The 16382-nt window shown below is 40.5% G+C and overlaps 1 protein-coding gene across 2 annotated transcripts in view; it reads left to right on the top strand.

Moving 5' to 3' along the window:
• hcn4 (hyperpolarization activated cyclic nucleotide-gated potassium channel 4) overlaps positions 1-16382 on the top strand; it is an 81118-nt gene that overhangs the window by 786 nt on the left and 63950 nt on the right. The window contains exon 2 of one of the 2 annotated variants that reach the window (XM_037795582.1): positions 2834-2874. Coding sequence is in view for 1 of the 2 variants with exons in the window: in XM_037795576.1 (XP_037651504.1) it covers positions 5462-6192 (731 nt within the window). In the remaining variant the exon portion in view is untranslated. Of the gene's footprint in view, positions 1-2833; positions 2875-4752; positions 6193-16382 lie in introns of those variants that run through there. The other variant, XM_037795576.1, reaches the window with a different exon arrangement.

The raw sequence follows: 16382 nt of genomic DNA, 5'->3' as shown, positions 1-16382 counted from the left end.
CAATTTACAAATAAGCTATAAACATGATATAAAGATAGTGCAAATATTGAGAGAGGGGGAAGTAGTGTGTGTGTGAGGGAGAGACAGTCACAGGGGGGCAGATGGGCTGTTGGAGAGCCCCACTGCCATGGGGAAGAAACTGTTTTTATGGCGTGAGGTTTTGGTCCTGATGGACCTTAACCTCCTGCCAGATGGCAGAGTCTGAAAGAGATGGTGTCCAGGATGGGAGGGGTCGGCCACAATCTTCCTTACCCTCCTTAAGGTCCTGGAGGTGTATAGCTCCTGGAGGGAGGGAAGGTTGCAGCCGATCGCCTTCTCTGCAGCACGAATGACCCGCTGCAGCCTGGCCTTGTCTCTGGCGGTGGCAGCGGCGAACCAGACGGTGATGGAGGAGGTGAGGATGGACTCGATGATGGCCGAGTAAAAGTGCACCATCATGGTCTGTGGCAGGTTGAATTTCTTCAACTGCCGCAGGAAGTACATCCTCTGCTGGGCCTTACTGGTGAGGGAGCTAATGCTTGAAGCATGAAAGCTTGAAACTAAGCTTGAAACTTCCATGACATTAAAGCCTCTTTGAATTTGATAAGCAAATGTATAGCTAACTATTTACAGGGAAGTATGTGTTGACATAAAGTTATATTTGAAGTTGGGGTTGGTACTGTGCTATACAAGTCTTGCAACAGTACATGCAATGCAAGGAATACGCATTGTATGGATAATACAGTATGTAGCCCTATGACTAGTTTTAAGTGTGATACAGTGCACATACAGTCTCTTGAAAATTTGACTACATTATGTCTTGCACAATGTCTATATTATATCATACTTAAAGGGACTATTTGTAAGATTCAGAAATGCTGCTTAACAGCGACACCCGACCGCAGCCGGCAGCCGAAGACACCGGCACCCGGTCGGTAACGAGACGATAACGTAACTCGTTGAGGAGCCCCTTTACTTCCCAAGACACGGGAAACCTCTGTTGGTCTGGAGGAGCTGCAGCATTTATTTCTGCACAAACGTCCACTAGATTCACTAGATATTCTCAGAGCTAAACTAACTCTTCTGCAGTGTGGAGTGAGCGCGTGTTCATGTCTAGAGGTGGAGCGAGACAGCGAGGACGCGCGTGCCGTCTGATTGAAGGAGAGCAGGCAGCGGAGACGAGGCTCCGGCCACACGCGAGCGCGCATATGCGAACGCGCATGTGTGCTGACCCGCTACATTTATACGCTTAAAAAGTTACAAACAGTCCCTTTAAAGGGACTGTTTGTAACTTCTTACACGTATAAATCACCTGGGTCGGTGTCCCATGCAAGCTCCCATATGCGTGCTCGCGTGTGGCTACGCTGTTCAGACGAGACTCCAACACAAACTACACGGAAGCACCAAAACCGCAAAGTTATATCTAGTGAAGCCCGTCTTGCAAAACAGTGTTGGCCGCGGTCGTAGTACGCGGGGGAGACCGTAGCTTTGGTCTCCAGGGCCGGAGTCTCTGCTGTACTCTGCTCCTCTGCTCCTCTACCTGCCTGCTTGCCTTCACTCAGCTCGCTCCACCTCACGTGCATGCATGCACACTACACACTGCAGAAGACTTCGTAGCTCTGAGAATATCTGGCGAATGTACAGTGGACGTTTGTGCAGAAATAACTGCTGCAGCTCCTCCAGACCAACAGAGGTTTTCCGTGTCTTGCGAAGTGACGGGGCTCCGCAGCAAGAAACATTATCGTCTCCGACCGGTTGCCGGTGTCTCCCTCCGGCCGCGGTCGGGAGGCTGAAGCAGGAAAAGCCAACACTAGGATCAGCAGTGATTCATGGAGAGACCTTCGTCTGGTCAGCTAACATTACTGCCAAGCAGGTGAAATATAGAGTGATGTCGTGGTTTTAGATGACGTGTGTCGCTCGTTCATGTCTATTTAGAGCGAGCAATCGCGAACCCGACGCTGACTTCCGTTGACTTAACGGCCATAGGTGTCACTGTTAACAAGCATTTCTGATTCTTACAAACAGTCCCTTTAATAGGGCACATATACATTGATAGTTTTCTTGTTTTTATACAAAGTAAGAAAACATCTTTGTTTGGCTTCAGTAACTTGGGGAAACAACTGAACATTTTTGTTTCCAGCTGGATAGAGAAGTCTTTTGAGTGTCTTCAAACAGCGGTTATGTTTTGGTAAATGACCTTGGGGTTTTCTTTTCAAAGTTTAGTGTGAATTTATGTTTGAGAACCACAGATGTGTTGCTCTGTGACAAATGTAGTCATCAATGAAAAGTCTCCAATGTACAAATATGATTAAATGTAATAAGGAGCACTTAATTGTAAACATAACATAAACAAACAATCTTGATACAGATCCCTTAGATTTCTATTTTTTTACTAAGATACACACTGGGGACATTTTACAGTTAAAACAAATTTCTTTTTTCAGATCCACAATTTCTTTGTTTACTTATTTTACAACTTATACACCAATATCTATATCTTATCTTTTTATTAATGTTATATTGCTTTTTGCTTTTTATTTATTATATAATATTTGTATATCACTTTTGGGTTCTTTATTTCCATTTTATTTTGTATTGTTGTAAATTGATTTTTTTTCATTACAGTCCTGAAATGTTTTTGTTCTTGATTCAACAAAATTTTCTAACCTTGTTTTGAAAAATGCTGTATATATAAAGTTTATTATTGTATCCGCAATAAGCTATTACCAGCAGATATATCAGCCTAGCCGATTTATTGGTCCAGCTCTAATAGATGTCTGCCATGTTTTGCTCAAAGCAGTTTGAGGTAGTCAACATCCAGGCTGATCTCTCCTCTGTATGTTTTTCTTCCCAGATCCAGGTGCTAACTTGACTAACAAGAGAGACAGAGCACAGGTAGGACATAAGACAGAAGCTAGTAAGAAAAGGGATGATTGCTCTCAAAGAGTTTCACAACAAACTGAATAAGTTAAATTTGTGATCACTCACAGTACCTTTAATCAATATTGTCCCTGAGCATGTATGTCATAAGTGTACGAACTAATGTCTTAAAAAAATATGTTTGGATAATACAGAAGTTAGGCATTTGAATTATTTGAACGCCAAGTGTTTGATGGTTGGTAATGTCCACTTTCCTTCAATGTTCCACTTTGCAGGGCCGGCTCTAGCCCTTTTGGTGCCCTAGGCGAAATTCGGATTTGGAGCCCCCGCCTCACTATGGCGGTGGTGCTGCTCAAGGCTTAGGGTTAGGGTTCAACACCCCAGTACCTTAATCCTAGCCCCGTAAATCGCAACACACATCAGACATCACAATGATTGTAGACAAAATTAAGATTTGTATTCATAAACACACATAAATAACTGTATTTATTATAATATAAATTAAAAATTGGTCCCTGATATTGTTGGCTTAAAAGTGTTTAGTCAGTTTCACTACAATTTCCACTTTAATTAAAGTTTCAGTTGGCATCATTGGGCAAAAATTCCATAATAATAATAATAACAACAACCTTTCAGCATATTGTAATTCAAGTGTTCTGAGAGAAAACTAGACTTCTCCACCACCTCATGGCTCTGTTTTCAGGCTTTAAAAATTCTAGCCTGTGACAAGAAACTTTGGCCAATCACAGGCCACTTCAGAGAGAGCATTCCTATTGAGTGTTCTTATTGGCTGGTGGGCAGTGCTTGATATTTCTTCAACTGATCTCAACATGGCTGCCAGGTCCCAAACTTTCTCATTTAACAGCTAAACAGTACACTACAGGATGTTTCTGAAAACATTTGAGGCGAAAAACAGGCATTACAGTAACATAATACATATTGATATTTGATCAGCACTGCCTAGTTTGACCGGTTGATCGGAGTTTGCCAGTGATTGACAGCTGCCTCCGTTGAATGAACAGCCAATAGGAACTCTCTCTCTCTGAGATGACCTGTGATTGGCCAAAGTCTTTCAACACAGGCTAGATTTTTTAAAGCCTGAAAACAGAGCCATGAGGAGGTGCACAAGTCTAGTTTTCTCTCAGGACACATGAATTACAATATGCTGAAAGGTTATTATGGAATTTTTTCCCAATAATGCCAAAAAACATTCTGCCTACTACAGGTCTAATGGACATTACCATCATTACTGTTGATATTACAGATCAGAATTGTGTAAAATTGAGTTATGCGATTAGATAAACTGCAGGAATGACAAGGAAACATAACGAACTATTTGCAGAAAGGGTATACCCATATGCTCATATAGGTGTATTTGAATTATTCTGAAGACAATATTCATAGCTTTTTTGTTTGGCATCAGCCTAGACGGGAAGCAAATATTTCAAATTTCAAAAATATATTAATTTTAACAGAAAGTGTGTTGTGGCACCATCTGTAAGATTAATATGTTGTGAATTATAAATCCTTAATTGGACACATACAATCACATGTAGGCATTGCTACATGCCTACATGTGATTGTATTTGTTATTTAATACATAAATAAAAAAGTAAGTAACAATAAAAATAAATAAGTAACAAATACATATTTTTATGTATTTGTTACTTATTTATATGTATTGACATTTGAGAGTTTACTTCCTTACTAATAGTTCCATATGGGAGTCTGTTTGATAAAACAACTTTTGCCAAATTATAGACGAGCCTATATTCCAGCTTCAACTGTATTTGTGTGCGCAAATTACGCATGCGGATGAGACTGATAATAGTGATGACAAACAGGCTATACTTGTTTTTTGTTTTCCCAGTGAAGCCCACAGCAAGGGCTGAACAAGACTGGGTTTTGCATCGCCTCCTACCTGTAGCCTTAACTTGAGAGAACAGGAGAGCCTTTTTTTAAGAATGGGAAGAGCATTCCCCTTTAAACAAGGTGGGCTGAGCTTATTTGCAGTTTCTCGCTCCTATGGCAACCCAATAGATCAGCATCATGAATATTCACAATTCGCCAAAAGAAACGCACCATGACTATGGATCAGTGATGTCAGCCAGCGGTCCCTGGAAGAATGCTCTCTACTGTATTTTTTTTTTGCAAGATTGTGTGTCGCGTTGTTTTAATGGCAAGCTGGCAAAAGACATCTGGTTGAAAAAGAGCATCCTAAATCGTCGTGCATGACCTTTTCTCTCGTCTCCTGTATCATCACCACCGTCCGTCGGCACGTCTCCTCACATGTCACGCTAAAGGTGACTTTCAAGCAGTTTTTTTTCCACTTTTTTTGCGCACAAATGTCGGAAGATGTTCATCGAGGACGCAGTGGCCAGGCTGTGCGTGAGGAGGAGGACACATGCACAACTGTCAAGGTAGTCTAATTATGAGGAAGAGCATCTCTCATCATCTGTTTCAGTAGGAGCCACTGGCTTTCCATGTCATGTGCAGCAGGGATTCAGAGACTGATCGCTCTCACAAACAGATGTAGTGGCATTATTCGTTACTATACAGCCTAACACATCTGGATTTTATTTAATTTCCTCTCAATGTCATAATGGAAAGGCTGCACTCCTCCATGCGTAAAAGGCTCTACAGTTTGCCACAGCACATTGGACAGAAAGCATCCATAATGATGGGCGATGGAGAAGGAGAAGAAGACGCAGACAACAAGGACACCCGGAGGAAGAGTCTCAGGATGAAGCCTCTACTACCGTCACCGTCACCGACCTCTGGAGGAGGAAGCTGCAAAGGCATGATCGGGGAGAGCACCAAAAGTGGGGATCATCAGTCTGGGATCATGGAGACGGACATAGGGAGACCGACTAAAACCAGCTCAAACGGAGATTGCAGGAGATTTCGAGGCAGCCTCTCGTCCATCACAAGTCGCCATGTGCACGACTCTTCTGACTCTGCGGAGGAGAGGCGCCTCATCACCGAGGGAGATGTGGAGAGCCCTCCCGGAGCTATAGGTGATGATGGGCCGCCGGATCAAGACGCGCAACAAGGAGCCACTGGTGGAGGCGGTGGAGGTGATGGAGATGGTACCCAAAACGATTCCCCACCAGACCAGCAGTTTATAAAGTTGGATGGCATTGATCAAATTCTGCCGGACGACGAGAGATTATATCAAGCTGGCTTCATACACAGACAGCTCGGAGCAATGCTTCAACCGGGGGTCAACAAGTTCTCCCTGAGGATGTTTGGAAGTGAGAAGGCGGTAGAACGAGAACAAGAGCGGGTTAAATCCGCCGGATTTTGGATAATTCACCCATACAGTGATTTCAGGTAAATTTAGACACCTTTACTTACAGGCCTACCTATACTCCTGTTCTCCCCAAAGCTTTAGTGTTAAGCATCACGTGTAAACGTCGAAGCCTCTCTCACACACAGGTCCGGATGTTTTTCTTCTCAGTGTGTTTATCATTTTATAATCAGCTCAAGAGCAGAGCCCCATTCATTGTTTTATTCAGCTTCATCACTTAATCTGCAATTCACTTTGAAAGATGCCATTTTTACCAAAAGCAATAATTGTAATCAATTGACTTTACTGCTTTATAAAAATCCTTATGATTTAGTCAAGTCAAGTCAAATTTATTTATGTTAATTTAACATGAGCTGACCAAAGTGCTTTACAGACATAGTGCAGAATAAAAACAGGTCAAAAGAGCAGACAACAAAATCTCACACATATTCACAGACAGAGACCAAGATAAAATCCATGAGTAAAAGACTGTTATAATGAGCATTTATAAAAGGCCAATTAGTAATCACAATTCAAGTACCTCCAAAAGCCAATATAAACTGGTGGGTCTTGAGCTGTGCTTTGAAAGACTCTGTATAGGGAGCAGATCTGATGTGGAGATCTTCACGTGAACGTCGAAGCCTCTCTCACAGGTCCAGATGGTTTTTTTCTCAGTGTGTTTATCATTTTATAATCAGCTCAAGAGCAGAGCCAATTCATTGTTTAGCTCCATCACGTAATCTGCAATTCACTTTGAAAGATGACATTTTTACCAAAAGCAATAATTGTAATCAATTGACTTTACTGCTTTATAAAAATCCTTATGATTTACCAAGTAGATCATTGATTATTTTTCTCTGGACAGTAGTATAGCGGTAGATTTTGGATATCATAATATCATAAAATGGCATAAGTGTTTACTTTTCCTGTTGTTTTTTTCCCCCACATTTCTATATTGTAGAAATCATTAATTACAATGCGTAACAATATGAAAAAACAGAGAACATTAGGCATCATACTCTCTCACAGGTCTGGATGTTTTTCTCACTGTGTTTATCATTTTATAATCAGCTCAAGAGCATGTTTTCATTGTTTTATTCAGCTTCATCACTAATCTGCAATTCACTTTGAAAGATGACATTTTACCAAAGCAATTATTGTAATCTGCTTTATAAAAATCCTTACGATTTACCAAGTAGTTCATTGATTATTTTTCCTCATTGCCATAACACAGTAGAATAATTATATTCATTTAGTTTCAGGGTATGGACATGTTATTCAGGAGGCACTGTAGATCCACTGTGTTGTGTTATGGAACAACACACAGATAACACAACCTTTGCTAATTAGGCCAATCAACCTATCTTGGGCAGATGCTATCCAAATGGATGCATAATTGAAGCCCTTTAGTGGTTTCTTCTTTATTTGAGAAAAAGTTGAGCTCAGGGGACGTCATTTATCATTGATTAGGGTTAGTGATGAGGCCTTCACTTCACATCGTCTTTACAGCCTCACTTATTGATCTTATTATTCTTTAATTCATGGTATTTCAAAACATACCACTCATTTTATTTCGATTAAAGTTCTAGAGCAATTTTAAAAATGATCAACACACTGTATTTAATAGTGTTGTCTATTCGTGACAAGCAGCAGCTGCAAAAACTGCATAGAGAAAGTCCATGAGCACTCTTTTGTTGGCCTACAGACTCCTCTGTGTTGTTAGTGCCCTTGAGTTTGTTATTGGCCGTATGCATCTGATTCATGGCCACATGGAGGCTCTTAACCACTAAGCAAGACAAGATTTGAGATCCTTCATCATTGCTTTAAGGATTTGAGAGTGGTTGTCATACAATGGCTTTAAGCACCTGGTGAAATTAAATGCATATGAATGCGTATGGACTTTTTTTTAGCATCTCTGATGAATCATTTCTAAGAAGTGCTGTTTGTGTACTTATTTATTGCCAAAACAGTAATACTGTGGCTTGAACTACTGTACACAATACTGTAGTACACACAGTTGTGTATATGATCTTGGTATTATTAGATGGGCCTCATATAATGATATGGTTTTGATTGAAAAGTGCTCATATAGTTGCCTCCTTAAACTTATCCAATTCAATCAAATTTGGGGGAAAAATACACACATTTTGACTACTTCATGGCGTGTATTATAAGTAGGTAATGAACCTTAACTTTCATTTTAATTGAATACATTTTCCTATGGTTTAATAATATAGATAAAATGGTTTTGTCACAAGTTGTGTGAGCCTCTGCATTTACATGTAGTCCACATATGCACCTAATCATTTAAATCATGCAGAGACGTCTGTGTTGTAAAATTTTATGGAGCAACGTCGTCACCGTTACACATACTGTATTTCTCCTTGTCCGTGACATTGAATGTTGTCCAGCCTGCCTGGTGTTTTTGATTGGCTGTGATGGCGTAATGGTATGTGATCTAGAAACTCACTTACCACAGAAGTGTGTTTTTCTACCTCGAGAACAAGATGTCTGACTTTGTGAGAGACATGTGAGTTGTAGTGTGAGTTGCGTACAGGCCCGGGGTGTCAGTGGAAAAAGGCTAAATAAGACTCTTCCTAGAATAGAAAACCGACACATTTTATCTGCCTGTTTATCCTGAGAGAAGGGACAAACACACTGTGGTGGCTAACGTTGCTGGATGTGTTCTGTTGAATTTTATATTTAAGATTGACTCATCCGTGTTATCTGTCTTCAGCTGTCATGAAAAGTATTTTTTAATTGAGCTGTTTGTGAGTATGTGAGAGATACATTATACAAAGATAAGATTTTTTGTAAATTCAAGGTAAAGGCTGTTTTTGTAACATCACATATCAGCTAACCTTACCTTGATTCAGGTACAACCTGACTCAGGTGATTGTTGCCAGTGTCTGCTCAGGCAAAACCTGCAAACAAGGGCAAGCCTGTCCCAGGCATCTCCAGCATAATGTTGTTCGGGAACTGTTTGCAGATACTAAAACACTACACCGATTATTATTCCTATTTCCAAACCCACAGTTTAGACAGGTCATCATCAGGAAGGGAAACATGTTTTAGACAGCTTTGCCATTTTTTGTTATGCTCCTCCCAGCTGCTTGTGTTTCCTCTGACCCCCTCTGCTCTCTTACTCACTGTGTTAAATGTCATGAGGAAGGGTGATTTGGGGCTCGGGGAGACTGTCCTGATACCGAAAAGGTCAGAGATTTGGCGCCAGTCATCAGTTTTGAAGTGTCTTTGAGCAAGATGCTGAAACAGGGGCTCCACACTGCACTCAGTGGAATAGATGGTCCTGTGACCCTCTCAGTGAGATGCACCAAAATAAATAGATAAATGAAAATGCGCTGAGAGAGAAGTGCTCTAAAAAATTAGGTTAGCCACCCACTTGTTCGGGGTCTGAGGGTGGATACTGTATATTACCATAATTAAACATTTTGCTCATCTGAGAGCAGTTTGCTTGTGGTTCAATCAGCACTACAATTAAAACCACAGATGTGGCACTCAGTCTGGAGAGTAGAAGAATTGAGCATTGGCTAACTCCGTATGGGAAAACATTCTTGTACATCTTTCTGTGACTAACATGAAAAAGACAAAGCATACAGTCTTCTTAATTCACAAACAGATCAAAGGATAACGGCCCAACATGTATGATACCTTTTTATCAGTATTAAAATGCTCTAAATAACATTTGAAACCCATCTCCATGTGAGATGGAGAAACACAGTACATTATGTCAGTGAGTTACCACAACACATTTAGATGAGTTACAGTCAGTACTTTATTTTTAATGAACTGAAGGAGAAACTTGATATTCGGACGCCTACTTCCTCCAAAATCAGGATCAGAGACGGGACAAGATGACTGTAATTAAAGCTCACAAGGAGATGAGGGGGACCTTTTAATGGGCCCAGAGAAGAGAAGGGTCTCTGTGACTAAAAGTTTTATTCCCATGTCTGCATCAAAGCTTTGGCACTATAAGCTCAAATTAGAGTGTCACAAGGAATCACTAGTCATCACTGCGCCGGAATTCAGCAAAAATCTCCTCTTGTCAAGTATTGTATAACGCTAAGAAGCAAGGGAGGAGCAATATCTTGCAAAAGGGAAAAGGACGGATTAAAAATGGCATCATAATCCAATCTACAGCCTCATTTCCAGATCCAAAGCTGAACATCTCTTCTTCGATTCTGAACAAGCATCTCCCAGTGAGCAGATGTGGTCACTTAACGGGAAAAACAAGCGTTCCTATGAAATGACTGATTCATATGGAGCCTTTTAAATAAGGACGATTATTACTGTCCTTCAGCTCATGCTGACCAAATATCTGTGGGGGTTTGAAAGGATTGTTGTATGATTGAATGGTGTTGAGATTACTGACCCGTCTGCCCTGCTCCTCACTGGATGCTTCTGCTCTGCTACATGCTTGTTACCGCCATAAAAACGTGACTTAATGTCTGTGGTAGTAAATAGTAGTGGTCGACCGATAGTGAATTTTTAAATGTTGATATAATAACAATAGTTTTGAGTAGGAAAAAGCTGATAATCGGCCGATATCTTCTTTACTTCTGCAGAAGCCTAGTCGGCTACTTTTGTATACACCGATTGTAATAAATCATTTTTTTTGTCGCTCTGAATTCAACCATTAGTAAGAGAATAACCTGAAATGTGATTTGGTGGATTACATCGTTGGAATATGTTCTGTTTATTTGCAATGGGCGATGCCGTTCTGTGGCTTACAGTATGACTGGCCAGGATTACTTCTGTTGCGTGTCCCTTTACATTGTTAAATGCCACTCTTACAAACCATTAATGTTGGTGCTTATTCCCGGGGTAAGGAGGATCCTAAAGTGTGCAATTTCATTTCATGAATGGATGGTTACGGGCTGGATTATTTGGAAGAGAGAACGCAAAAGGAGCAGTTGAATTCTTTCTTTTTTTCCTCCCTGTCTGCTTGTCTTATCATGGACAAAGAGCTGATAGTGTTGTTATATACAGTATATATATATACGGTTGACTTTTAATTTGAAGCCTCCATGTAAAGCGACGATGTACGTCCCTGCGTGACTGTTGGAGGCTGCACAGCCATCGGCCACTATCGGAGCCCTGTTCCACCGCTAACGATAGTTTGTAAAACATCCCATCAGCCTTCCTCTGCTAAATAGAGATTGATAAAGTCATGTATTGCCCCATTTGAAGATAATAGAATATTTCAGTGCTTGATTGACAAAATGATACCCTTCTCACACAATGGATCCTCCATCTGTGCATGATGAAAACCAGGTGATGTTTTTTTTCCTTACCTGTTTGCATAGAGCCCTTTTCAGTGGATTCTATCAATGCAGCGGCATTGTGCCGAGTTCTAGACAAACGATGCGGCGCAATATTAGAATGCAGCCCTCTGATCGTCAAGTGCCTTTTAATTATCTTGTGATTCAGAGCCCAGAGGACACATCTGTTGGAAAGTCTTCCACATTTCCCTGGAGAGATAGAAAAGAAGGTGTCGCACATTAGAACTTTTTTTAGCACTGAAAGCTCTATTAATCTCCCATTTTTCCTTTTAGAGCCGCGTCGCCAACACTATCACAGAGGGGGCGTCAGCTGTCCTGCAGTTTCTGTCAATCAGTTAAATCCCTTTGCAACAGTCGGGTGAATCCTTCCATCCCCTCTGCAAAGTCCACTTTTTAAACAGCCTTTTATTCCTCCCACACATCCAGTTCGGTTTCCCAGAAGACACTTACCTAGACAGTGGCAAAAATAAATCCTCTGAAAAGACATCTTACAACTTTTGTTATTTTATTTTTTTATTTTTTTGCAGAGAATACATTAAAGAAAAGTAGAGCAGATGTAGTCGCTGATGTGCACATTAAGGCTGTGATATAGTTGAAGGGAAATAACTTTTAGGCAAAGTGTTGACCAAATGAAAATGTGCACTGCGTTCCTGAAAGCTTTTACCTATTAATATAACCAGTTTCTGATTTGATGTTTCATTCTCTTGCTACAGTGAGTCATAGCATTTGTTATGTCCTCCATTAGCCCAAATAGAAAAACCTTTTCTGCAAAGCTTCTCACGATACTGTAGCAAAGTTGCATGTACGCAAAGACTAAATTGGTAAAGAAAAGCTCAGTGTACTTGATAAGAATAAAGAGAGAATGATAGCTGTGCTACTGTACTTATACCTTTGTGGGGAACCTGGGGGAAATAAATCCCAGAGTTATTATTCCCTTGGTGAATTTTGAGATATTTGAATACTGCACAAATTGCGCTCCTTAGCTTTACAGCCCTTATCAAGCATTAGCAGCCACCAACAGCTACAGGCTTTTTGTTACAGTACTCTTACTGTACCGGAGTGTGCGCATGGGTACCCGTGAGCCCTTGTGTATTATGTTTGTGAGCGTACGGGATCAGATTTAATAACAGCATTCTCTATTTCAGTCAGGTTGATTACAGTTGATCTGAGAGTATGTTTCGCTATTGATTTGTTTGGGTCTCGCGGGGCCTCTTGCTCGCCATCGGTGGATTTATTGAAAAATGAGATGGAGAAACATACGCGGCTGCAGCGAGGGTGATTCCCCCTTCTTGTGGCGGTGGCAGGAGTCATAGTCTGGATGAGAGTTACACAAAGGTCAAGGTGAGGTGCTGGAGATGCAGTAGAGGAATGTAAAGCTTGGACATTCAGAACCCTTTTTAAACCGTTTTTTTGACAGTTTGTCAGTGCAGCAAGTCTTAATGGTGATGATTGCAGGATTCATACAAGATCAAAACGTTTTTAATACAAAATGCATGAGTCCAGGCTGTAGAGTGTTAGCATGCGCACTCACGGACCATTTCTTCACTGTACTGTAGAGCTAATCTACATGGGAAGGTGGAGAAAAAAAGACACTACATAGGATGAATGACAGTCTATTCCTTTCGGTCTCCATTAAATAATTCCTCCTTTTAATTTAGTGAGGGTAAAACATGGGGATTACCGATGGTTCTGGCTAGGCCTGAAAGTGGGGTAATCAAAATAGGCTGCTGTGCTCATCCACGAATATTAGGAGCCAAGAGATTATTACAACACAATTTATTTAATGGAGGGAGCCCAGGGATGTGCGTGGCCGGCGGGTGGAAGGTTGCCTGTCATAGTGGCAGAATGATTGAACGGTACCGTGTGACCTCGCCAGGCACACTTGTGTGGGAGTGTGAAATCAGGACACGAGAGCACAACTGTAAGAGAATGGCCTTTTTTTCCCCCTTTTTTTTTTGCATGTCAGTGTTTTTTTCCACCCTCCTGATATGTCATTTAATTCAGCTTTACGTATTAGGCAGAGAGCTGAGTTTAACCTTGGCAAAGTGATGGTAATCTCGAGGTGAGATTATATTGATTGATTGGACATCATATACATTTTGAAAATGGGAAAGCCTGCCAGAAAGCATTTTCTGTTAAGTGCCGTCACCCAGCTGGTATGCTTGATGTATTTTGGTCACCTGACAAATGTAATGTGGTGTGTCCTTCCCGCACCGCCATCCTCTGCACTGCAACATCAATTTATAATCTCTCCAGGTGGATACACAACACTAGTCAGACAAGAGCTTTCCTCTTTTAACACATCAAATTTATTTCTCTTGCCACTGGACAGACGTGATTATTGTTTCACTGACCAAAGGTAAATATGTCAGTTATACTTACATCAACATTTCAGGGTAGTTGATGGAGAAAATGTGTATTTATTTATAACTGATCACCTTATAGTCAAGTCACGTTTGAAGTGCCTTGTGTGTGACATTAGAGTGATCTCTGTTGACCTTTCTGTATTCCTGTTCATACATTCTGCTTCTGGCCCCAAAATTTAGTGTAACTTTTGAGCATTATTTTGCATTCTAACACGACTGGTTGGCTCCAAGCGGTTGGTTCCAATTGATTCCTTCAGTTTTCTAGTTTCACATGATATCTACTAGTATCTTTACTCTAGCTTTAAGAATGAGCCTGCTGCAACCTCTGGTGGGCCGTCGGAGTGTTAAGAGGTTAAGAGTTTATAATAAAAGATCAATACTTGACGTCGGTGTATCGATACAATATTGACAGGCAAAATATTATGATACTGTGCTGTATAGATTTTTTTCCCCCACCCCTAATTGCGATATATTGCAATACTATAAGCAAGGCGTTATATTTATATTTTTTAAATCTAATTTTAAGAAAACTCATAGTATAAAGAACAGACCGCCATATACATAAAATCTGAGTAAAAGCTTTTTTATGAAATCAGAGCAGTGGGATCTGCATTTGCTTTTTCACAGTCCCTGTAATTTCCAACATCATAACATTATGTTTTGTGCTATCTGAGCAAAGGAATTCTACAGAGCTCCTAAAGTCCTCTAAAGTGATATTTTTATCTTGTGCAAAAAAGTTAATTATCTTGTAAAATGTACTTTCAGGATTCTTTTGGTAAACAAGTTAAGTAAATAAAAAAGTGTAAACAGTCATACATATATTTATTACACTATTACTAAAAAACAGTGGTGTTTTTGAAAATCAATACAGTATCACAAAACAGTATCACAATACTAAAGTGTATCGGTATTTTCTTACACCCCTACTGAATTTGATGCCTTACTGTATGCTTCTTCTTTTGGCCTGTAACCGTTATTTCCCATCAAAATAGTGGCTATGATTATAAATCTCATTTTACATATTTAGTTTTAATGTCAATCTGACATTTGACATGTAATCAGCGCTGTTCGAAAAGCAATCAACATCAACACAGATTATGTAGGTGTAATCTTCCAATGATACCCAAGAGGGCATTCTTTACTTTGATTACTGCAGTGATTCAGCCTTCTGCATCGTCACCTAACTGATAACCAGACTAAAGCATATTATCTCTGGTATTATCCCTTTTACTAACCCATGTGTAATGACTGAAGAATTTATTGCACATAAAAAAAATGTTGAAAACTTTGAAAAGAAGAAATCACTTGGTTTCCAGCAATCAAGAAAGCACAGCACGCTGTGTTTTACAGTAAATATCAGCATGGTTGGAATGAATAATTAAGACTGCTCGGGTTAAAATACCTCCTGTGTGCTATCGATTTCTCTCTGATGTCTTACAGTCAGTGTCCAGACATGCTAGTCAAACTCAAACATGGGTGAAATAATGTTTGCAACTACTTTCTTGGTTTCTGTTCATGCCTAGTTAGGAGCCAGATGGGTGAGATTTGCTTACAAGGGTCCAAAACACTCACATTATAAGGCAGTACACCACTGTTTTTCACCTGAGACACAAAATGGTCTGATATATGAAAGAAAGCCCATCATTCTGCACCACATGCAGGTAACAAAAATTCCATAATAACCTTTCAGCATATTGTAATTCAAGTGTTCTGAGAGATAACTAGACTTCTGCACCTCCTCATGGCTCTGTTTTCAGGCTTTAAAAAATCTAGCCCGTTACGGGAGACTTTGGCCAATCACAGGTCATTTCAGAGAGTGTGATTCCTATTGGCTGTGCTCCGGCTGGTGGGCGGTGCTTGGTATTTCCTCAACAGATCTCAACATGGCTGCTGGGTCACAAACTTTCTCATTTTACAGCTAAACAGTTCACTACAAGATGTTTCTGAAAACATTTGAGGTGAGAAATAGGCATTACAGTAACAGAATATTGATTCATATTTGATCAGCGCTGCCTAGTTTGACCGTTTGGTCGGAGTTTGCGAGTGATTGACAGCTGCTCAGAGACGGCAGGCTCCAGCTCGGCTCTGATTGGTTGTTTTCCTCCGGTCTATGAAATCTTGCAAATGCCATTAGGAGCACCGGAGGACACCGGAGGACACAGAGGCACATGATTTCTTTCAGATTACCTGTCTCATGCACTACTGTCAGGATATAGTGACCGTTTTATAAAAATAACTTTTTTTAATCATATTTTCTCCAATTCAACACACTGCAGCTTTAAGCTGGAGAAAAATTCTCAAAAAAATACCCTATGTTTTTATGCATAGTTTAACCAAATCTCAACTTCCTTTTGTGTTGACCTCTGCAGCCCCAGCCTGTCCATTCCTCCTTGCACAGATTCAGCTATATCTAGTACACACAGGTTGACCTTTTCAGCCCTGCCTGTGTCCCAGGTGGATTCTCACACCCCCTGTCTCTCTGAAATTGGATTGCTTTTTTTCCTATCAGCCTAGATAGGAAATGGCCAAGATGTCAAACTGCTCCAGAGGGTGGACACTATATGAGAA

This window comes from Sebastes umbrosus, chromosome 2 (assembly GCF_015220745.1).
Source record: "Sebastes umbrosus isolate fSebUmb1 chromosome 2, fSebUmb1.pri, whole genome shotgun sequence".
Taxonomy (NCBI): Eukaryota; Metazoa; Chordata; class Actinopteri; order Perciformes; family Sebastidae; genus Sebastes; species Sebastes umbrosus.
The sequence above is the reverse complement of the archived record's forward strand: the minus strand, read 5'-3'. Positions and strand labels throughout refer to the sequence as shown.